Source organism: Sinocyclocheilus rhinocerous, unplaced genomic scaffold, assembly GCF_001515625.1.
Source record: "Sinocyclocheilus rhinocerous isolate Xijiao unplaced genomic scaffold, SAMN03320098_v1.1 scaffold1111, whole genome shotgun sequence".
In the NCBI taxonomy this organism is placed as follows: Eukaryota; Metazoa; Chordata; class Actinopteri; order Cypriniformes; family Cyprinidae; genus Sinocyclocheilus; species Sinocyclocheilus rhinocerous.
This window is the reverse complement of record NW_015655406.1, coordinates 1,268,916-1,291,813: the sequence shown is the minus strand read 5'-3', so window position 1 is coordinate 1,291,813 and position 22,898 is coordinate 1,268,916. Positions and strand designations below refer to the sequence as shown.

Below are 22,898 nucleotides of genomic sequence, written 5' to 3'. Positions count from 1 at the left end.
ATCATCTCTCAGATATGCGTACGTGCGATTCATAAAATGATCGTACGCACAGAAAACGCACGTACGCCTCTCTTTCAGATGTGAAATCTGAATCGCAAATGATCTTGAACTTGCGCGCAAATGAATGGTTTCAGCTCTCTGCCTTGTAAACGACTCCTAATTAATGTCATTAACATAAAAGATCACCAGTCATCGTCCAAATTCTTTAACTTATGATAGCGAGCTGCAAGAACAGCTTACATTTCCCAAAGACATTTTTCATAAATATGAGCGCTGGCGTGGATTTAAGCGTACGCACAATCTAAGATCAAATCTGTGCATACGCACGCTTTATACATGAGGCCCCAGGATTGGACACCACTGATCTAATTATTCAGCCTTTTCATGTTTATTTATTCTTTTCACAGAGGGCAACTCTAGCTGCTCACTAGACAAAATTCTTAAATTTGCAACGGGATGCAGTGTTCTGCCTGCAATTGGATTAAAGCCACAGCCATCCATTGAGTTCTTACACCCGGTCGATTCTTCACCTTGGTATGCTTCACAGAGAGAGAAGTTTCCAACTGCAAACACGTGCATCAACTGCTTGCGTCTCCCTTTGCACAAGAGCTATGACATGTTTAAGTCTAATATGGACTTTGCCATTTGCAACACGCAAGGGTTTGGTCAAGAATAGGATGAGAAAAATGTAAACATCTACTTTGCTGACAAGTTTGTTGTTTTGGGTTTCAAAAATTGAGATCTCAATTTACATTCTGCAAAGTAAAAAAATGGTTAAGGAGTTTAGAAAAAGTTAGTTGGTGACAATCCAACAAGTTCGTGAAAAACCTTAAATATTAAATCCCAGTAAATTTGATAAGTTTTATGCTGAAAGAGTTTTAAACTGTTCTTAATACTTATTTTGAAAAAAATAAGGGTTTCAAAAAGGGTCTGAGAGTTTTGCATCAAATTTTGTTTTGCATCAATTTTAATAGACATAACTGAAAAATAAAGACATGCAAAGAGTTTTGAAAGGGTGTTGATTTTTTTTGTAGTATGATATACATAATGCCTTCTATGGCTCTCAAAACATCTCCCTGTTGCTCCTGGCTAAGGTCAACACTGGGTTGTTGGACATTAACAGCAGGGAACTGGTCATCCAATTCAAGCGGGAAGCTGTGAATTCCATGTTGTGCCAGAAGTGCCTCTATATTGTGCTCTCTGAATGGATCATCACCAAATACATGGTTGATAGAGGTGCTATCTACTCCCATGTTTGTCAGCATCCCATCTGTCCAGATCTGAGAGGGTGTTCGGTTATTTTCTGTCCTTAGACGGTGATGATTCCATGCTTCATGAAACCTGCTCAGTCTACTTTGTATTTCAGGTAAGTACACAAGCTGAAGAGAAACCTTGTGAATGTCATTTTCAGGATCTAGAGTGCCACTGTCTTCAAGGCTGTAGAAATCATTGTAGAAACAGTGCAAAACATGCAGGAAAACATCCCTCCAAAGACGCTCGATCCTCTGATTGTGCACAGATTCCCCTGTGATGTGGCTTCTGTGCTCTACACCATGAACAAGATTCATGAACAATGCCACTTGTGTATTTTCTCCACCATGATCTGACCGCACTCTGGATGGAAGTCCGTAAACACACGTGGCTTTTAAGAAAAAAAAAAAAAAACATGCACCAGAAAGTTATTTTGCAAGTCTAGACTATTTGTAATTGTTATATTTTTAGTTTAGGTCCAGCTTGCCTCAACACGCTTGTAATGTCTAATGTTGTGTTAGTGTTGTAATGTTTAATTATAATACTATGTTAAAGAACACTAGGGGAGATGGTCCTCACTGCAGAACACAAGATCCAGGAGGTGTGGTTGGATCCAGATCTAGGGGGTGGAGATGGGTAGGTTTAGGGGTGGAGATGAGTGGGTTTAGTAATCAGGGGGTGTAGACGGGTAAGTTTAGGTATATGTAAGGTGGGAGGAGTTGGAACTGGATCCAACCACGCCCCCTGGATCTTGTGTTCTGCAGTGAGGACCATCTCCCCTAGTGTTCTTTAACATAGTATTATAATTAAACATTACAACACTAACACAACATTAGACATTACAGGTGTGTTGAGGCAAGCTGGACCTAAACTAAAAATGTAGGTTTGGAGAGACTAAATAAAATGAGTTGTTCTTATTATAAGAACATTATAACACCTCTTCGAAGTTTTTAGCATGCCTACTAAGACCTTGATTATCTGTTTCAGGTGAGTTTAATTAGGTATAGGAGTTAATACATGCAGAAGAGTGGCCTCCCCAGGAGCAGAATGGACTGCTTTAGGCCATTTTGCAGATTCATACTTTGTGAATTCTTTATAAATACTACATTAAAAATAAACAATGATTTGTTTGATCACTCCATTGTCACGTGACATTTTTATTAGAAGTGCACCAGTTAATTTTTCTAATTAATGTAATTGTCTATTTGGATTTGTTTTCACATCATGTTTTCAAACATGTTTACTTTATTTAAGGGGGGGAAAAAATAACATTTTAAACAGGGCCGTGACCACTATAGACATGAGGGGGACAAGTCCCAACAAAGAATTAGAAATTGCCAAATTCCATTATATTTTTAGGCTGATCTGCCTCAACCTTCTAACAGCACTTGTCAAGGTCAAAATCAAAGCGTCGGTTTAAACACTGAAAGAGAGTGAGGTTTAAGTAGTGACACATTCAATACATGACAACTGTTTTACAGTTGAAATGTTGAACTACCAACAGTAATATCCAGCACTGCAAACTGCTTAATTTTTTTCCCTCCAGTGTGGTCGTTTTGAATTTAAAAATATGGAATCATTTACACCAGTGGTTCTCAAAGTGTGGTAAGAGTAGCACTAGTGGTACTCAGGCTCCCTCTAGTGGTACGCAGAGGAATCATTAAATTAAATTTAATTAATGTTAAAACAATACATTTTAATTTAATCTTTATTTGAGTAAAGTTGTTTTTATATTTAAGTACAGTACATTTTTTATTTAACTTTTAGTTACAACACATTTTAATTTAACTTTTAGGTACAACACATTTTAATTTAATCATTAAGTTTTTTTTTTGTAAGCGCATGTAAGCACAGTGCAGTGTTGATGTTCAAACTGTGAACATTTACAATGTTAAAGCTTATTTAAAGTTTTTTTTTTTTCAACTGGGCCATTATGGTGGTACTTGGAGAGCCAAATATTTTCTGAGGTGGTACTTTGTATAAAAAATTTGAGAACCACTGATTTACACGATTCATGTGATTTCTAGCTGAATGTGACAAGACAATAAACTGCTCTGCATTTTCAACATATTTGGCATACAAATAAAAGTGCATGTGTGCATATTTTAAATTATTATTTGCAAATCAGTTAAAAGGATCACTTCCCAACTAGAATTAGACCTAGAATTTCTATTTATTTATTTGCTTGCTTGCTTTAATTGATTAATTAACAAAAAGGCAGTCACACAAGAACATGGGGTTTAACAAAATCGTAAATACCTGATAAGGCGCATATTCCCATCCATGTGCCACAGACTGTTTGGATATGGCACATAATATGTTCTTCTGGCTACAGCGGCACTCCATCTACGTGCAGCAGCTGCTGGGTCAATGTTACTTAACATCACTCTCACTCTGTGTCGTGTTACCAGCAATCCCTCGGCTCGCAGTAATGCTCTCATCATCTGTGATGTAGTATGCAAACAATGACACAAAGAATTTGATTAAAAGTATTATAATTGAAGAACTTCAGTCTTAACAAAAAAAATCAACAAATAAAAAGCATTTTTATAGTTTACTCACACACTCCGCAAACTGGTATGAATTCAAATTTTTTTTATGTTTGTATTTGCATGTTCATAATTCCCAGGTGGTTTTATAAGATATAAATAAAATGTTAACACGGTTTAAAAAAAATCAGTGGCTACAAAGTTCATATTTACAGTAATTTAATGTTGTAGAACACAATGTGAAATTAATAGGCTAAATTAAGTACAATGATAATTAAAACTAAATTAAAATAAATTAACATTTAAAATTGGTCAGTCAATGAACTTGACTGCCTAATTGACATCCCCAACGCTTTTGTCCTCTTATATAGAAATGATGCAGAACATCCCAAAAGTCGAGCCATGCGCTTGATGGTGTAGCCCTGTGCCATAAAGAATTCCAACTGCTGCCTCGTCACTGTGATTTTGGGTCTCCCTCGCCGACCTATTAATATACACAGAACCATTATACAAGTGCTGTTAAGCAAAATTCACTAGCAACAATTATAAACAGACATTTTAATCAAAATAAAAGGTTTGCTTTGTTACGTCTTGTTTGATTGTGTAAAAGTATATTGGACAAATCAAATGTACTTGAGAAGAAGCACACTTATTTATTAAAGTTGCACGAATCTGGATACATTTTGAATTGTTTAAAATAGAAATCGCGACTGACACAATTCTGAAGAAAAAAATATGAGGCAACTAAAAATAACGTCTACATTTACGTCTACACTGAGGTAAAATGTTCATTGCTTCAGTCGATTAAGGAATCAGTGTCTCATTCATATTTTTTTTTCTCTTATTGTAATTGTAAATACTTGTTTCATTATTGGAAGAATCAGCCCTTATGAAAATTAACCATGGTTTTATTACAGTAAAAGTGTGTTTTTTGGCAGACTGATTACCATTGGTATTACCACAGTTTTACTACAAACAGCCTACCACGGTTAAACTGGTTACTGTATCAAAACCATATGGTTAAATCTGTGGTTACAATGTTTAATAACCACGTTTTTTGTTTTATTTGTAGTAATTAATTTTCGTAATGGAGAGTTTATGAATGATTCAATGGCAAAAACTTTTTAAACGGTCACTTACTGGCGTAGGCCTATAGCTAATAATCGATACAATACATTAATACCAAAACATTTTCAATAGGTTAGGCTACTTTGCTAGCACGGTTTATGCTCTAACTATACAATTTTATCCCAGTTCTTCTGTTATTTAAATGTTTATAACACGGAAAAAACGATAATATGTGGCTGAACAGACTTTGTGAAGCTGGCAGCTGCTCTATTTGGATCAGCGGCAGTCTTTAGTTTAACAGCTGATTCACATTGCAAGCATCATTGTAGCGAGCAGCACGTGATAAAAGTATATTGTGCAGTATTTTTTTTCAATTTAAAATAACTGGTTTTAATGCAAATACATTTTTTTATAATTATTCATTCCTGTGATGTACAGCTGAATTTTCTGCATCAGGGACATTCTAAAATATTAACGTGGCGCGTTAATTGAGAGTGTTTTTGAAAGACCAAACTCCGTATAGGCCTACACATTATTAGTAAATCATAAGCTAGGCCTACTACATAGATGAGCTCAAAATAAGTACGCAATGCGTTTATTTATGCCTTAAGCGTTTTACTGTGTGAAAATTATTATATTTCTGGCTTTAAATGGGCTGGAAATTTAAATTCACACAGAATTACTATAGGCAATAATCAAAAGACCAAAATATAAGACAATTTGAATTTATTTGGGTGAATACAGCATAGTTTATAATATTAAATTTAAACTCGTTTAACAAATATTTTAGAAATAAAAATGTAACATTTAAAAGTAGCATTTTGATTTAAGTGTATTCAACCGTTCTCTGTAATCACTTTTCACCGAAATAGCGCTAATTCTCGTGCCCGATGTGTCGCCGAAATCTGAGCCGGTTATGGGCTGCTGTTCGGCGGGGGAACTATTAACCTTAGACCGCCGCCTCGCGTTTCACTCGTAGCTGAAAGATGCCGTGACTCCATAATATCTGTTTTGATAGCATACCTGAGCGAATTCGAGGGACTGTGAAAGCTTCTTCTCTGCGCTCCCTGAGTGACTGTCTGGCGAAAACTCTGAGATCTGATATGCTACTGACAAGTTCTTCCATCGTTTCAGAAGATAACAGTCCTTCAATTCTTCTCAAATTTAATAATGATGACTCAATGGCCATCAACTGTGCGTTTCTAAGGTTTCCCTGGCTTAGTGATCTTTCAACAAACTTGCATTTTCTACATATTTGTATAAGTACTTCTGCCATGTTGCGCCTTCTTTTTTTCTCCCTTCTCGTCGCCTTCTTTCTGTCTCCTTATTTCCGTTTCCTGTCTAATCTCTCTCTTATATGTTGTTGGTTCATTAATATTCAACATACTATTAGCATACTGAGCAGAAATGCAAATTTAAAAAGTACTAGTATCTATTTAGTTCAGGATATCTCTGGTCTAAAAAGTTACTAGTAACTAAAAAATAACTACTAGTTCTAATTTTTCTAAACAAGTAAAGTATAATTAAGTACTAGTCACTATTGGAATAAGTACTAGTATCTAATGAAAACGTACTAGTATCTAATGATTAAGTACTAGTATCTAATGAATAAGTACTAGTAACTTTACAAAAGACACTAGTACCTAAAGAATAAGCACTAGTAGTTAATGAATAAGTACTAGTACTTAATGGAAAAGATACTAGTATCTAAAAAATAAGTACTAGTAATGTTAAATTAGCTACTAGTGCGGTTTATAGATTAAATGTTAAATCGGCTTGCCATACAGCATGTAACTTAGTGACTTAGTTTACTGAATTTACTTTATTTTTAGAAATACAAGCTCCATCCGATTTCTTTTATTTTATGTTTTACATTTTTAAACACAAGTTACCTGCTGAAAAAAAATGTTAAACCATTCAATAAATAAAAATCCAACATAGTTATGTTGATCACTTATTTTTACTTATACATTTTCTTGTGTTGTGCATAAAGCATCAGCTCTGCTTTAAAGAAATTCACATGCAACAGATAATACAAATATTTTCCTCACTCATGGGTTATTTAAAGGTGACCTTTGTTCAAGCCTTATTTATTTTTAGATTCCTCCTGTCAGAATGGCCCCAATGGTGCAGAAGAATCAAATCTCAACCACAAGAAACTAGACAGGACTGTTTTTTAAATTAATAATTCAGTTAGACATTAGAAACAATACTGATTGTATAAATACTGAGAGTACTGCCGAACACAATTCTATTCTAGAATTAAAATAGATCCGATTATAGAATTATTAGAATAAATCAGAATATATTAAATAACATATATAATATAGATTAGAACAATGGAGTAAAATAGAATAGTAGGGAGTAACAGAATAATACATTATATAGAACAAAATAGAACAGAATATGTAACAGAACAGAACAGAAAAGACTAGAGTAGAAGAGAACAGCATATATAACACACTAGACTAGACTAGACTAGACTAGAATAGAATAGAATAGAATAGAATTCTCAGTCATATTTTGAACAAACCTGGTGGCATAATATTGTTTCTTGGACAAGTCTGGCAAATCCATCCAACCTCACTCCTGAATTACTGCGGCTCCTCATGCTGTCATCTATTTATGACCCTGACATGGAATTTAAGAAGATATGAAAAAGAAAACTTTCTGCTTCCTGGTCGATTAGAGGAAGAGGAGAGCATGCAATCAGATCTTTACTGTAGTAGCTTATCAGTGATTCGTGATGACTAGCCAAGTCATGTCCGCGGTGTTGTCCATCCATTTAGTCCATAATAAAAACGATTAAAATAAACAAGCCCACCACACAAACAGTATTAAAGCTCTGCATGTTAATAAAGTATTGCACATCCCGCATGAATTCCGATGTTGACAGCAAACGTGAGCCCGCCCACATGATGACGAACGGCTGTTTGAGTGACAGGAAACCCCGGAAGTTCAGTATGCCTTTGGCCAGCATCCAGGACCAGATGGAAGATTTATAGCTATTTTAAAGAAGCATTTATTTTCTTAAGAGCTTGTTTAGGTTGTGAATGTATTTTCTAACCATTCAAACCTATTCCTCGTGCTAAGCGCTACCAAGACCTTAAATAAACGTTAATTAAAGAGTCCGTTTAGGTTATGTTTGTCATTGGGGTATGCCTACGGTGTGCGCTCTGGACCAAACGCGATTTGTTTTTATGTAGAAGCTCGTCTTTTCATTGGTTCACGGTGAGTGCATTAAAACACAGTGAGGACATTGACACTGAAAGCTAAAAGTAAAGTTTCTCTAGTTTTATGAGGCCAGTGTGATGTTAGCCTGGGCCATGTGCGTTTAAAGAAACAGTTTCATCAACACTGTTCAACTGTTCAGTAAATATACTTATAACTTGACACTCACAACAAAAGTGCCACACATTTCTGGCCTGTATATTTTCTTCAATGTTCAGAGACTTTGAGTTTCAATAACAAAAACCACAGACACCTCAGTTGTGTTACCACAGCTTTATTTATTGTACTAAAATTTCAGTTTGACAGCAACTATGAAAATCTTCATTCAAGTGTTCAACAGCATGTCAAATGTTCCTTTTTGGTTCTTATTAAGTGACTGATTGTGGTGCTAATAATAGTCTCATAATTATCCTTTACATTAAAATGTAGGTGATGAATTTTTCTATATTTCACTGTAAGTCAATGTTTAATCTGAAACACTGGACTTCTAAGCATGTGTTGGCTCAAGAGTGAACATGCTGTGGAAGGTGGCATTGATTTATTTTAGCTACTTCAGGCCCTTTTTAAGTCAATGACAATTAAATTTAACAATGTTTTTAGACATAATTGTATCTTAAGTGATACAGAATGAATGTGGCAAGTGTTTTTTTTCAAATTCTTGTACCCCTGAATTAGTGCACTTTTTACCAATGTGCATTTGATAATGATATACAAAACTCCAGTCTTACTCTGGTTTAGCACCTTGTGTAGAAGAATATATAAAACAAAAATTCTAGAGGCCTTTCAGCATAAAAGTACAGAAACTACAATTGCAACTTTATCAAAATACACATTCAGTACATATTGTTTGGGGTGTTACTAGTAACTTAACCTCTTGGTTTACTGCAGTGTCTTCCTGTACTCAAAGCCCATCTCCACTGGTGAAATCATTGAGTTGAAAAGCCCATGAGAGTGTTGCAGGTTATCCTAAGCTGTCATAAATCTTTAAACAAGATATAAGTACTTAAATTGCATAGATTTAGTGTAAATAAAATGCATCTGTTCTATTGTACTGAACCCTATGACACACCAATCCCACCATTTACTAAAAACCCACCCCACCCCTCAGCAGATCCACCGAATGAATTGGTCAAAAAAGCGGGCTTTGTTCAGACTGGCAAAATCCTGACCTCTGAAAATGGCCGTCTGGTCTCCCAGCGAAAGCTTTGCTAGGATCTCCTTGTCAACGTCGCTGCCCATGGCAATCACAGTGGGAACGCCCTCTGCTCTGCGCATCGAGCTAATGCCTTCCTCCAGGTTCTTGCTGCTGGTGACCCCATCGGTGATGAAGACGAACGACAGCTCGGCATTTCGTCTAGCCAATCGGGTGCCTCCACTCGTGACAATGTTGTTGACGCCGTAGATAATACCGCTTCCCACATTGGAAGTAGAATCCAGGTACCTCATGCTGGCAAGGCCATCAGTGACGAGGGTGAAGTTGTTGGTAAGTGTGAAGGCCAATTGATGTTGGTTTTCATCACCATACTGCAGAAGAGCCACCCTGACATTACGTTCATCGTTGTCTCCCCGGGCGAGGGTCAGGCGGTTAGCAACATTCTCCACAAACTCACGTGCATAGCGGAAATTCTCCTGACCCATGCGCTCTGAGCCATCCAGCATGAAGATGAGATCAACAGGCCGCTGGATGCAGTTGGCTACAGCTGGCTCTACAAAATACAAAAACAGCAATAATTGTCTTAGGTGACATGCTTTGCATTTAGATGGTACTTCAAGCTTGATTTGCTCCAGTGGATAAAGTTAAATAAGATAAAGTTAATTTAAGAGTATATAAATCTAACAAAATAAGCATTTCATTGCTAAAGATATTTATTTGTTACAAATAATTCAAGTTCATTAATTCATTTCTTGCAGTCCGAGAGCTTGCCATTTTTTCATTGCACATTTCTGATATAGTGTCATGTATATATATACTTGCTACTAAATATACATAATCTTGTATTACCAAGAAAAATCTCATTATTGACCATAATGGCAGACTGAAAAAAAAAAAAGTATTCTGAATTGTACACAGTCCATTTTTCTTTCACTCACGGACAGTCAATATCAGGACGTACATAGCTAATTCACTCTGATATGAATTTCCATTCAAAAAGATTCACTGAGATAATCAAACATGCAATATATGCCACATAAATTGCCATTAACAGTTAGGAGGCTACAAAAAGTATTACTGAATTGCCATTGTAGTACATGAATGCTATTAGAATTATATGTCAGAGACTCTCTAAAGCCTTCTGTTGCCTAAAAGCAGATTAACTCTTGGGGCAATTGAGAAAATATACTTAAATTTAACCAGAATAATGGTTGAATTATTTTTTAAAGAATAAAACTGTATGCTATAGCATTGGTAAAGCGGTTTATACAAAATCCCTAATTGATCATCATATAAATTATTTCTGTACATTATAGTGGGTCTTTGAAGGTCGACAATGGTAAAGCAGCACTAAAAAGCTCCATTGATATTTCACTAACCTCTGAGAAGCTACAGGCTTGTGAATTCAGCCTTAATGTGCAAAGTGCAAAACTAATTAATTATGTACTAATGTACAGATGCTTTAAAGGAATAGATCAATCAAAAAATAAAAAATTCTGTCATCATTACCTGATTTTGTGATTTAAAACCTGTATGAATTTCCCATTACCGATGTAGTACTTTTACAACACTTCTATGGAGTCTTTATTTTCCTTTCTGGAGTTTGAAATCCCCTGGTCACTATATGTTTTCATTGTATGGAAAGTTAAAACATTTCCTTTTGTGTTCCATGGAAGAAAGAAAAGAAAGTCATACAGGTTTGAAACAATGTGGATGAGTAAATGATGACAGAATTTTAATTTTTGAATGTAAACTACCCTTCAAGTATCAATTACCACTATCTTTCATATTCAAAACACCAAAGCGTCTCCCGCCATATTTATAAAAGATTAAAATGCCTTCAAGTCCTAGAGGCCCTGAGGATTCAAGCAAACCAGGCAAAGCTAATGACAGCATGCCATGCAAGCAAAGTGTCAAAGAGCTGTTCAGCTATTCTTCAAAATGTGTTCATTTCATATATTTGAATTACAGAGCAGCAGGCATCGAGGTCAAGAGGCAAAGGTTGCCATTTCACATTTTCATAGCAGGGAATTGCTTTTAGCAGAGGTTAGCAAACAAATGTAAGTGGTTGGCCATGATGTTAACTATTTTACATGCTATTTCTTGCAAATGAAATTTTACATCTTTAAGAGCGGTAATAGCAACTGCTTTTGAGTATTGTTAATGCAAATACTACATTCATGCATAGACCAGCTAGGTTTTTACTTAACTCTCTACAGAGAGCACAACTCTACAGCGAGGCCAAGTCTATTCTTTCACTGAAGCTATCAGTTAGAATTTTTGAAAATGCCCAATCCCATGCTTCCTAACACAAGCCAAGAGCTTTGTTTGGGTCTCCCATCATATCAGAATAGATCTCTCTAAATGAGTCAATGAACAGATCAGTCCATCTCTGTTTGTCAGGTTCAGAGGACAGTTTAGCCATCTGGGCTGCGTAAGCCAATGTAGCTACAGCCTTGGTGTAGGTATCGGGGTGTTTGGCCTCTTGTGGATTGTTGATTAAGTTTGGGACGCTTAGTACAGTGGTTGGGATGGGACTGTCCTTCCACTCCTCTGCAAGGGCGTTATCTGCAAGTGAGTGTTAAAACAATAGTTTTAGGGCCTCCTAGCAACTGGCTCTGCCTAGTTGCTGTTTTGATTGATTTTAGTTTTTGATTTGATAACTTTTGCGTTGCACATTGTGCATTTAGCTGACACACTCACAAGGAAATGTCACTAAACAACTGTTTACACACCACTGTTTTGATAATGTGACATTTCTCTTGTGAGACTGGGCTGGTTATCACACATAACAAGTGTATGATTAATATTCATAACATATACATTTGAGATGTATAACCGTACAAATGTATAACATTTGTTATGTGTACTGAACCATAAATGTATACTAAAAAAATGACTTTTTATAAATATGTTGATAATTTACCCCACAAACAAATCCAGACAGTTCTGTGGATTTTATATTATTTTGCAGAGAAAACATTATTATTATGACTTTTATAGGCCAAATACAACCTGTTTTTTTTTTAAATTATTATTAGCATTCTAGCTGTCATGGCTGACACAGAAACTATTAGGCTGCGTGTCCACCAAAGCGTTTTTAATTACTAAAACAAAACAATTAAATAAAAATAAATGAAAGCTAAACAGAAATATTAAAACACACAAAAACTAATAAAATGACAAAAGCACAATCACTAAAATTTTAACTAAAATTAAAACTGAATTAAAACTTAAGTCAAAATACTAATAAATATTGTAATAGTAAATAAATAACACTATTTGGATGCATTGTATAGAGATTTGCCCCTTTAAAACCCATTCAAACCCTGTGAAAAAAAGGCAATTTAAAAACAATAAAATAATAAAAAGATTATAGTTATGTAAAGAAAATAATAATAATAAATCTTGCCGTATACATTGACTTGACTGAAAGAAAAACATTCAGAATGTCTTTTCAGCCATTAGGAAAGTTAATCATACACATCTTTGTAGGTATGAACAACAACACTTACCACTTTTACATGGAAGATCAGGGCAAACAATCACTGGATCTAAAAACAAAGAAGAGAAAAGTAATGAAAAGAAAACTCTATTTCTGGATAAAGCTAAAAAGCATAGTAAAGTCAGGACTCACCTGGGCAGAGTACAGTCTCAATCCTATCGATGAAATCCTCTGCAACCAGATCAGCGAAACGCCTCATTCCCATGACTCTTCCATCTTTTCTGCAAGCAATGGACTTCAGGCTTTCATTCTCCTCCGGCTGGTCAAACATGTCACCAATACCGATGGCATTCACATCAATGTTGGTGTCCGTGCAGAGGTAATTGAGCAGTTTGTCATCATCACGGGGGTCGTACCGGCCGTCTGTGATCACAACCACGGTCACATTAGCCTTAGCACGCCGGCTATCGCGAATCAGGTTATCATAGGCGAACTTCAGGGCAGAAGGCGTCCACGTTCCTCCAGCGATCCACTCGAGCTTCTTCACGGCTTCTTTGAAAGCGGACATGGAGTCGATCTTGGAATCGTTGAGGCGAATAGCCTGGAATGTTCCGTTGTGACTGTACTGGACAACGCCGACTCGAGTTCCTGAGAAATTTAGCAAACACAAATTAAACCACTTGTGCATTGCTACTTAATGTATTTAAAGCTCATTCGGATTGTAAAATTGACTTGAAGTAAATATGAATGGTGCTTCTCCATGCAAACGTTGGCTCCACAATGTATTTTTACCTGTTTCAGAATTGGGATCTTTTGCTATTGAGCCCAGTCTGTTGATGGTGTTGATCACGAAGTTCTTCTCCAGGGTGAAGTTGGTCAACCCCACACTTTCAGAGCTGTCAATCACAAACACAATATCCAGGGCACCGCATCTCTTTTCACAATCTGAAACAGACAAGAACATTCAGTGAATATACTGTAGCAATCCATTTATTTTTACTGCAAATTTACAGTATGAGAATCTTACCACAGCATCCACAGGTCTCTCTGATGTAGTTCATGACATCACATTCCTGAGAAAATGTATAGTATTTATTCAACATTCGGTCATAAAGTAGTTTTGAGCAATTTAATTACGAAATCTGAATTTTAATGCTTACAGTAAGGCCAGGGTCTCCCTCTGGTCCAGGGTCACCCTGTTAAGGACACAGTTTGAAATCATTTAATAAAAAGTTTACTTAAATTGCAAGCATTCAGACCTTGGCTCATTGTTACCATTTACTGTTGTTTAAGCACTTTTCAACGACAAAATAAATGAAATATCCCAAACGGAGGGCTGGGCAATATAGACAAAAATATTGTTTTCTATATCAACCATATCAATATTTATTTCCATATCAAATGATATCACAATATTTACCATTAATGGCAAAGGAAATGCTTTCCACATGTTTGTTAGACCTTGAGAATGAATGTAAACATATCTTGTTTTTTCATAATTGAACTCCACAGATTAAGCTACCCGTTTATTTAGGGCCCCATGAAATCCATTATGTTTTTTGTTTTTTCCCTATAAATTCTTTGTTTTATGATTAAATATAAATTGAATACAAAAATAAAATGAATTAATAAAACTAAAACTAATTTAAAATGTAATCAAAAGAAAATATAACAATTAATTTGCAACAAAACATTATGTTTTCATTTTTTGTCAAATAAAACGCTGTTCAACAAAATTTTATAAATTAAAACATGGATGAAAAATATTAGGGCTGTCACTAACAATTTTTTTGGTAATCAAGTAATTCTGACGATTAATCGAGCAATCGGATAATTATTATTATTTTTTTTGTTTGTTTTTTTGCGGAAATAAAAATAGACCTAGACTTTACAATGACATAAAATACATATATAATAGCAATGAGGCAAAAACAATTGGTTCAAATAGAATTTCAAAAGCAAGTAATCATATGGTTTTATTGAACAAAAGAGTTAAAAATACATAATGTAATAAAACAAGTATAATCATAACTTATATATCAAATGCCTGCAGAGGGCGCTAAAGGCCAATCCAATCATTGTTTAATATTGACTAAACAACGGTTAATTCAAATGTCCACTTAATCTTTAATATTTGGCCACTTCTTTAGTATAGAAATGCTACTGCCACTTTCATTTCTTGAACAAGAACATGTGGACATCAAAACATGCAAACTTGTTTTTTAACTTTTATTTTGAAGTTGCAATGAACAGTTGGCATATTTAGATAATGATGTGCTCTCCTGTGTTGGTGTATGTTTATAAATGATTTACGGTATTTTTTCTCAAATGAAATGATGAAATGCTAGTGAAGTGACTCTGAGCAGCTCTGGAGATGAAGTTCATGTGTTCATGACTTCATATATTGAGACAGCAGACACTGAAAATGCTGTGAGCATCACGCTTGCTTGAGTTTGTGTAGTAGACGAAAAGAGAACATGCAGACTTATTAGCGGCATGCGCTGGCTGTTGTTGCGTTTATTTCTGCTGTGTGATAGACTGTCAGATTAATCCATATCGAGAGCTTATCATCATTATAGACATACATTTTATTGCAATCTCAATATGATATTGTTTATTACCCAATCCTACCCAAACGTCCTTTAAACATTAATATGCACTAAAAAATTAAACTTACATCTCTTCCTGGATCTCCTATAGGGCCCCTTCGTCCAGGTTCTCCTGGGGGCCCGGGCTCTCCCTGAAACAAAATGAAAAAATATTATCACACTATGAAAGTAAAACTGGTTGCAAATGGCATTTTATTTCTGAACAGCAAATGTGCAACAAAAATTAGTCAATTTTCTGACCGGCTCTCCAGGAGTTCCCTTTGAACCCAGGTCGCCCTTTGGTCCGCAGTCTCCTCTACTTCCCCTGGGTCCAGGCGGACCTTTATCACCCCTGTCACCCTGTAGAACAAATATATAGTATATTGTAATATTTTATTTGTATAATCTAAAATCTTAAAATATAATGTGATCTAAAGCTCTCTAAATTGAAATTTAATTCAGTACAACTACAAATTTAACTCATTACAGTACCGTAGGTCCCCTTGGTCCAGGATAGCTGAACCCAGGTCTGCCAGAATCACCCTACAGCAAAGGAATCAGCATCTTGTATTTATAACAGACATGCAAGCATTGATTTTAAAACCATCAGATTTTTTTGTGTGTGATGTACCTGTGGTCCTAGATGGCCAGGATCACCTCTAGGGCCAGCATCACCTGGGTCACCTTGGGAACCCTATAATGGAGATAACATGTTCTTTGCTGCTTGTTCATCCAGCAAAATAAGTTAATCATCTGACGTAAGCAGCTAGACAAAAAGGCAGCTGCTTTTGGTTTAGGACATTTTCAGCCATTGTGTACTGTAAAATGTCTGGCAAATATGAAATTTAGAAAAATGTTTTTTTTTTTTACATTTCTGCCTGGCTCTCCAGGAGCTCCTGGTGAGCCTCTTGGTCCTGGAAGTCCGTTATCCCCCTAGAAGTTAAAAAAAATATGTATTTTTTTCAATCATGTCCACCATAAAACCAATAAAAATCAATTTTTTCTACACTGACCTGTTTTTAAGCAGCCAAATCAATGACTCTTACCTTGGAACCTTTGTTGCCAACCTCGCCTGGAAGACCCCTTGTTCCCTCAGGACCTGGTTCACCCTGTCAAACATTATAAATACTTCAATTAATCATTTAGGACATTGTTAAAATAATTGTTAAATTAAATAACATTGTCTCCCCTCATGCAATCTGAGTTTACAGTACAATGAGAACCACACACTAAACTTACTAAACTGAGACCTAATTCTTTGTAAAGTTATAATTTTCACAAAAACACTTACCTTTTCTCCTTTTGGCCCATTAGGCCCAGTGCTGCCTTTAAGTCCAAAGTCTCCTCGTCTTCCCTAAAAATACAATTGTAAATATCAAGTCCACCTACTGTAGTTTTACAATGCAAACATGACAGAAAAATAATTCCTCACAGGGTCGCCTTTAGGTCCAGGTCCTCCAGCTATCCCCTATAAAACAAAACAAAGTTTTTGTTAACATCATCTCTAATTTACAATGTTAAAATAACAGTAATGACCATAATTAAAACAAATACATACAGCAGATCCTTTCTGGCCAGGAAATCCAGGTGATCCGGGACTTCCTCTCTCTCCCTGTAGGGGGTGTCAGAGAGCACATTACAATATGATTGATAATAGCCAAGCGGCAACCTTCCAGTCTCTCTCTTGAAACCAACACGGAAGTGACTGCAATTCATCGACTGGCCGCTAGAGACTGACTCCAAAAGGGAGTCAATCCCACAGACCTCCCATGTTAAAATGCCCAACTTTACAGCAGAAAAAAATATGTTTACAGCCTGGTACAAAAAATGGTTTTGGTCTATATAGCTAATTTTGCCCTTCATGACAACTGTGAGGGGGGTGAATTTTTTTATAACTCATCCGTTTAAATTATATTAAGCCTTAAAGTTCTGCATAATTAAGGGCGTGGCCACTTGCGTGACAGGTGGATTTGCGTTGCTGTCACCACCGTCGAGCTAAGTGGGCGTGGTTTCAGCAACCAGCTCCACCCACGTCCCGCCTCTTTCTATATAGCTAATTTTGCCCTTCATGACAACTGTGAGGGGGGTGAATTTTTTTATAACTCATCCGTTTAAATTATATTAAGCTTTAAAATTCTGCATAATTAAGGGCGTGGCCACTTGAGTGACAGGTGGATTGCCGCTGCTGTCATCGCCGTCGAGCTAAGTGGGCGTGGTTTCAGCAATCAGCGCCACCCACGTCCCGCCTCTTTGCCCATTTTCGATTATCCGGGAGTGACGCGCTGCCAAGATGGCGACGACCGGCAACGCCCACTTTGGGCTAGAGACCTGCACTCCCGCAGGAGTACCGCGGGACCCAACGCAAGAGGGTGCAGCACGGGACAACTCTTGATGGGCGAGTGCGGGTGCGGGCGGGAAGAGACTCGTGTGTGTGCGGGATGCGGGAGAATAAAATGATTCGCGGGACTCCCGCAAAATAGAAATTATCTAAACATAAAGTGTCTAAAACATATAAATTGTTATTTATCTGTTGCACAAAAGCAAAAAGAACAACTAATATTAACATTTAAATGATTGACGTGCAAGCTAGGCATAGTTTCTATTTATAACACGTATTTAAAGGGTTGCGCAATGTAGCCAATCACAGACTCAGCTGTTGATTTCTGGAACGCAATGACCAATCAGAGGTGATTAAGTTAGAATCTACATATCTCCAATCTCAGTGCTGAAATTGCGTGCTCACGACATCCTCTCATTTTAACACACGAAGTGTAGACATTGTGAAAGATTCATTGTGCATATATTTATTGACTTTATGAGATCGCAATTAACTGCGATGTCAGTTTTTAGTGACAATAAAGGAAGCGCTGCTGGCATACTGCCATGCCAAACCATGCACGCAGCAGCCCATGCTTGCTTTTCTGTTGTGAATGTTGATGCTTAGCCTAAATAACAACTATTTTATCGGGAGTGTTTATGCTGGTATGTTGTGGAGCTTAGGAAATGTTACAGAACCATTTAATGTAAATTTCTTCGATGTACTGAAAAAAATCTATATAGATTAATTTTATTCAGGCTTTTGCGGGCGGGAGCGGGACAAGTCATGAATGTCGTGGGCGGGAACGGGACTAGATAAGATATTTTTCTGCGGGAGCGGGACTGAAAAATCCACAGGTCTCTACTTTGGGCTTCAAAAATTCTCTTCAGAAACCTACGGGTGACGTCACGGACACTACGTTCATGTTTTTATACAGTCTATGATAATAGCTAATAATAATGTAATCTCTGTGGTTATGAAATCTTACTTTGGGTCCAGGATCTCCATCTGGCCCAGGTGGGCCTGGTCTTCCTGGACGACCTGGATCACCCTGAGAAGAAAGTGAGAAACCATGACACATCAAACCAATAAGCCTAATTAATGGCTTATAAATGTCAATTTTTCTTTTTTCTATAATTTATCAGGTACCTTTTCTCCCAGACTCCCTGGAAGACCCGGTTCTCCAACAGCTCCAGGATAGCCATCAGGACCCTGTAAAAGAAACATTCACCTGTTAATGGACTTGCATGACAAGAATCTATTACCCAAAGGAAAAGACTCACACACCTTGTCACCAGGGTCACCTTTGCAGCCAGGAGCGCCAATCCTGCCAATTTTTCCCTGTTTAAAAAAATAGTCATTTTTATTTTATCTTTTATTTATTTTATTTTTTGCTATCCACACTTCACTACCTCACATTTACCATAACTAACCTTCTGCCCATCTGTTCCATTTCTGCCAGATATTCCTGCAACACCCTGTTAGACAAAGAATAAAAATGTTTATAAATATTTCAAAATACATGCAGCATGGAAGATTCTGCATACAGAGAAAATATAAAATCATAAGTAAATGGTCTAAGGAACTTACCTTTCTCCCTTGTGCTCCAATTTCTCCCTAAAAACACATAATTTGCATGTAAAGTTGTTGGTGCATTATCAATATGTCAACCATATTTGTTAGATCTTACAGATAACTTTGAGAAAATCCTACCTTTTCACCTCTGAGACCGGGCTCTCCCTAAATGAGAGAAGAAGAAAAAAAGCAGGGTGGTTACAAGCAGTAAATTGGACAAATCCAGTGCAATAATGCCGAAATATACATAATGCATTTTAATGACAGCTAATTAGATGTACACAAAATTTGAAATGAAATGCTTAAAGTGAACTGAGCATTTAACACAATGATTACTTAAAATTCACTAAAAACATAAAAAATAAAATTATATATTGTCAAGGCTATCTGATGCTCCCTTCTGTTAATCAGCCAAGCAAAAACACTTTATCACTTAATGCCGATAATCTTAAAATACATGCAGATTAATTGGTCTGACCAATACATATTGGTCTATGACTAGACATTTAAATGCGCCTGAGGAATGTGAAGAACTTACTTTAGGTCCAGAAAGAATAAAAATGTTTATAAATATTTCAAAATACATGCAGCATGGAAGATTCTGCATACAGAGAAAATATAAAATCATAAGTAAATGGTCTAAGGAACTTACCTTTCTCCCTTGTGCTCCAATTTCTCCCTAAAAACACATAATTTGCATGTAAAGTTGTTGGTGCATTATCAATATGTCAACCATATTTGTTAGATCTTACAGATAACTTTGAGAAAATCCTACCTTTTCACCTCTGAGACCGGGCTCTCCCTAAATGAGAGAAGAAGAAAAAAAGCAGGGTGGTTACAAGCAGTAAATTGGACAAATCCAGTGCAATAATGCCGAAATATACATAATGCATTTTAATGACAGCTAATTAGATGTACACAAAATTTGAAATGAAATGCTTAAAGTGAACTGAGCATTTAACACAATGATTACTTAAAATTCACTAAAAACATAAAAAATAAAATTATATATTGTCAAGGCTATCTGATGCTCCCTTCTGTTAATCAGCCAAGCAAAAACACTTTATCACTTAATGCCGATAATCTTAAAATACATGCAGATTAATTGGTCTGACCAATACATATTGGTCTATGACTAGACATTTAAATGCGCCTGAGGAATGTGAAGAACTTACTTTAGGTCCAGGATGTCCAATGGGTCCCTCAATACCTGGATCTCCCTGTAGGTTTTAACATGAGTTAATACAAATAGTACTGGTGTGAGAGCCTCTTTGAATACAAATTAGATGTAGAATAGTTTTTGGTTGAAATGCTGTATTTTACCGAATGCGTTCATGAGAACTGGTTTGTACTCACAGGACGTCCACTTTGACCTTTAAGACCGGGCTCGCCATTATCTCCTTTAGCTCCCTGTAATAATCAAGGCGTTAGATCAAGTGTTAAGCGAAAAGAAAAACAGACTGGAATTACTTGATAGTTAAGATTTCTGACAGTGCTGTCAAATTTTGTTTTTTAAGATACTCACTTTCTGTCCCCTGTGTCCTTGTGGACCTGGAGGTCCTGGAGTCTCCAAACATTTCGCAGAGTAACACTGGAAAATAATGATGAAATTAAATTAGAAATCAGATTATACATTGCAATGTTAAATAAAAATCCATTTTTTGAAGATGGTTCATCAAATATTTGCTGAAGCTATAAGGAGTGTCAAAACATATATATGGACAATAAAATCCAGATGCTTCAAACAAAATCCTTTTTTGGAGAACCTTTATGAACCTATCATACTCTCTTAAAAACAAAATGTTTTTATTGCCATTAATTGTTTCATGAAGAACTTTCAACATCCATGGAACCCTTCCGTTCCACAAAAGGTGGAAAAAGATTCTTCAGATTTAAAAAATGTTCTTCACACTAAGAAAAAATTGTTCTTTGAAGAACCATTCAATGAAAGGTTCTTTGGGGAACCCAAAAATGGTTCTTCTGTTTCATTGCTGAGAAAACCTCCTTTTATTTGTAGGAGTATATAGTGACAGCTCTGACAAAAAGTGATTCAACATGTTGGCACCCAATGAAAAAAATCCTTGAAATCAATAGATATTAGTAAACTGATATGGATCTCACCTCTTGATAAGCCAGATGAAGCTGTAAGAGAGAATGACACCAAAGGAAGATTATTATAATAATAGTCCTTAGCTCACAACAAACATCAATGAAGTACTAAATCATGTTTTCATCATTAAATATGTCTGAAAATCATCCAATATCTTAATTTCAGAGTATTATACCACTGTATACCCAAAAGAAAAGTATGAAAGGCATTGCATTACCATTGTGTCATATATGCGATCGATTGTTGATGTCACTATGACTGGCCTCACTCCCGTGAGATCAACCGCCATGTATTTGTTACGATAAACTCCAGCAGGTGAGTTAGCGATCTCCCTGAGTCCCGTCTCCTCTAGGTTCCTGGATGATGCGACAGCGAAGATCTTAATGAATTCATCACGTGCTCGTTCCGCAGCCACTTTGATCCCACCACATGGGTTTCCTGTCACGTGACCATCGGTGATGACCACAGCAAAGCGCGTGGCATTGGGTTTGGACGGTGAGCGGACCAGTTGCTGGGTCATGTTGGTGATAGCGCAGTCAATGTACGTGCCCTTTCCCAGGTACGTGATTGGTTTTAGCCTCTCGATGAACACATCTTTACTGGTGATGGTGCTGATGATCTCCTGCCGCTGGGAGAAGTGAAGGCCTCCTACAGACCAGCTGATCTGAACTAAACCTTTATAGTTAACGTCTTTTAGTTTCGTAGCAAAAGTGGTGGTGAAGTCTTTGATGCTCTTTACCAAGCTGCCAGGTGGGTTCTCCTGTAGAGCTATGGTCTCAGACGTGTCGATGACAAAGTACAAGTCGATTGGGCATTCGGTTGGTTCTGAAGAGACAGAACACACACAGCAACATAAGTCACTAAAACAGCATAAAATAATATCAAATAATTTTTATATTCATTAAAATAATATGTTAAAACTATAGGGTTAGTAAGATTTTTTTTTATATATAAATTTTTTTTTTTTTTCAGCAAGGCAACATTCAATCTGTCGGAAGTGACTATAAAGACATTTATAATGGTACAATAATTATATATTTTAAATAAATGCTGTTTTTTATTATTTTTTAGTTTTTATTCATCAAAGAATCCTAGAAAATGTCAGTAAGACTAAAAAAAAGAAAGAAAGAAATTAAAACTTTTATTCAGCTAGGATGGATTAAATTGGTCACAAGTGACAATAAAGACATTTTCAATGTGGTAAAAAATAAATTGTAAGATTTATTATTGTTTTCATTTATTCCTGTGATGTAAAGCTGAATTCATTTTTCTTTGATGAATATAAAGTTCAAAAGAGCACCATTTATTTCAAATATAAATCTTTTGTAACATTATAAATGTCTTTACTGTCTCCTTTGATCAATTGAATGCTTCCATCCATATTTTTAACTAAAACATAGGTGTAATGAACAAATAATGCATTCATAGAATAATACAGACTAATCGGTTACCAGAGGTGTAAAGAGTACCTAAAAACCATACTTGAGTAAAAGTACAGATACCTTACAGTGAAAATTACTCCACTACACCTTACAAGTCACCAATTCCAAAACAACTTGAGTAAAAGTCTTAGAGTATCTGATTTTAACAGTACTTAAGTATTTTACTTATACTAAATATAGGCTCAAAAAATGCACTAGTCAAAGAGACATGCCAGTCAAAAACTGTAAC

The 22,898-nt window shown here is 36.2% G+C and overlaps 2 protein-coding genes across 7 annotated transcripts in view; both read right to left on the bottom strand.

Moving 5' to 3' along the window:
• The window catches only part of LOC107718215 (phosphorylase b kinase regulatory subunit alpha, liver isoform-like), a 43,207-nt gene extending 35,252 nt beyond the window's left edge, over window positions 1-7,955 (bottom strand). For both annotated transcript variants that reach the window (XM_016525205.1, XM_016525202.1), the window contains exon 1: window positions 7,342-7,955. In XM_016525205.1, coding sequence (XP_016380691.1) covers window positions 7,342-7,419 — 78 coding nt within the window. In that variant the 5' untranslated portion in view covers window positions 7,420-7,955. The remainder of the gene's footprint in view (window positions 1-7,341) is intronic.
• A 342-nt stretch (window positions 7,956-8,297) lies between these two features.
• LOC107718216 (collagen alpha-2(VI) chain-like) overlaps window positions 8,298-22,898 on the bottom strand; it is a 20,240-nt gene continuing 5,639 nt past the window's right edge. For 3 of the 5 annotated variants that reach the window (XM_016525208.1, XM_016525206.1, XM_016525209.1), the window contains 26 exons: window positions 21,445-22,052; window positions 21,239-21,259; window positions 20,643-20,708; window positions 20,474-20,527; window positions 20,293-20,337; window positions 19,893-19,919; window positions 19,770-19,796; window positions 18,976-19,020; window positions 18,830-18,883; window positions 18,692-18,754; window positions 18,531-18,593; window positions 16,784-16,837; window positions 16,658-16,693; window positions 16,517-16,579; window positions 16,272-16,334; window positions 16,096-16,158; window positions 15,857-15,919; window positions 15,718-15,768; window positions 15,487-15,585; window positions 15,315-15,377; window positions 13,798-13,833; window positions 13,665-13,710; window positions 13,430-13,582; window positions 12,830-13,285; window positions 12,708-12,746; window positions 8,298-9,745 (listed from right to left, as the gene is read on the bottom strand). In XM_016525208.1, the coding sequence (XP_016380694.1) occupies window positions 9,144-9,745; window positions 12,708-12,746; window positions 12,830-13,285; window positions 13,430-13,582; window positions 13,665-13,710; window positions 13,798-13,833; window positions 15,315-15,377; window positions 15,487-15,585; window positions 15,718-15,768; window positions 15,857-15,919; window positions 16,096-16,158; window positions 16,272-16,334; window positions 16,517-16,579; window positions 16,658-16,693; window positions 16,784-16,837; window positions 18,531-18,593; window positions 18,692-18,754; window positions 18,830-18,883; window positions 18,976-19,020; window positions 19,770-19,796; window positions 19,893-19,919; window positions 20,293-20,337; window positions 20,474-20,527; window positions 20,643-20,708; window positions 21,239-21,259; window positions 21,445-22,052 (2,960 nt within the window). In that variant the 3' untranslated portion in view covers window positions 8,298-9,143. Of the gene's footprint in view, window positions 9,746-10,903; window positions 11,761-12,707; window positions 12,747-12,829; window positions 13,286-13,429; window positions 13,583-13,664; window positions 13,711-13,797; window positions 13,834-15,314; window positions 15,378-15,486; window positions 15,586-15,717; window positions 15,769-15,856; window positions 15,920-16,095; window positions 16,159-16,271; window positions 16,335-16,516; window positions 16,580-16,657; window positions 16,694-16,783; window positions 16,838-18,530; window positions 18,594-18,691; window positions 18,755-18,829; window positions 18,884-18,975; window positions 19,021-19,132; window positions 19,160-19,769; window positions 19,797-19,892; window positions 19,920-20,292; window positions 20,338-20,473; window positions 20,528-20,642; window positions 20,709-21,238; window positions 21,260-21,444; window positions 22,053-22,898 lie in introns of those variants that run through there. The other 2 variants (XM_016525207.1, XM_016525210.1) reach the window with 2 other exon arrangements.